At 58.5% G+C, this 566-nt stretch overlaps 1 protein-coding gene across 1 annotated transcript in view; it reads left to right on the top strand.

The window, feature by feature from the left end:
- Window positions 1-566, top strand: part of NR2F1 (nuclear receptor subfamily 2, group F, member 1) — a 13,275-nt gene that overhangs the window by 3,735 nt on the left and 8,974 nt on the right. The window contains exon 4 of the mRNA XM_004678137.2: window positions 7-310. Within this exon, the coding sequence (XP_004678194.2) occupies window positions 7-310 (304 nt within the window). The remainder of the gene's footprint in view (window positions 1-6; window positions 311-566) is intronic.

The raw sequence follows: 566 nt of genomic DNA, 5'->3' as shown, positions 1-566 counted from the left end.
CCGCAGACCCCGGGCCAGCCAGGAGCGCCTGCCACCCCCGGCACGGCAGGGGACAAGGGCCAGGGCCCGCCCGGCTCGGGCCAGAGCCAGCAGCACATCGAGTGCGTGGTGTGCGGGGACAAGTCGAGCGGCAAGCACTACGGCCAATTCACCTGCGAGGGCTGCAAAAGTTTCTTCAAGAGGAGCGTCCGCAGGAACTTAACTTACACATGCCGTGCCAACAGGAACTGTCCCATCGACCAGCACCACCGCAACCAGTGCCAATACTGCCGCCTCAAGAAGTGCCTCAAAGTGGGCATGAGGCGGGAAGGTGAATATTTCTTCTCTGCTTCTCTCCCTGCGCTTAGCCCGCCTCCCCGACCCTCTTTCTCTCTCTCTCGCGGGGGTGGCTGTAGTGTGGGGCTGGGGCTCTCGTGGTCCCGGCCCGTCCCAGCTTCCCCTGTCCCTGCTGCCTTCCTCCCCCGGCGTCCCTACTTTGGACCAAAAAAAAAAAAACAAACAATTTCCTACATTTCCTACTTTGTTTCTTAAAAGATTATAAAATAAACAGAATTTCACACTTGGAG

Source organism: Condylura cristata, unplaced genomic scaffold (genome assembly GCF_000260355.1).
Source record: "Condylura cristata isolate star-nosed mole 26May11 unplaced genomic scaffold, ConCri1.0 scaffold00007, whole genome shotgun sequence".
Taxonomy (NCBI): Eukaryota; Metazoa; Chordata; class Mammalia; order Eulipotyphla; family Talpidae; genus Condylura; species Condylura cristata.
The sequence above is the reverse complement of the archived record's forward strand: the minus strand, read 5'-3'. Positions and strand labels throughout refer to the sequence as shown.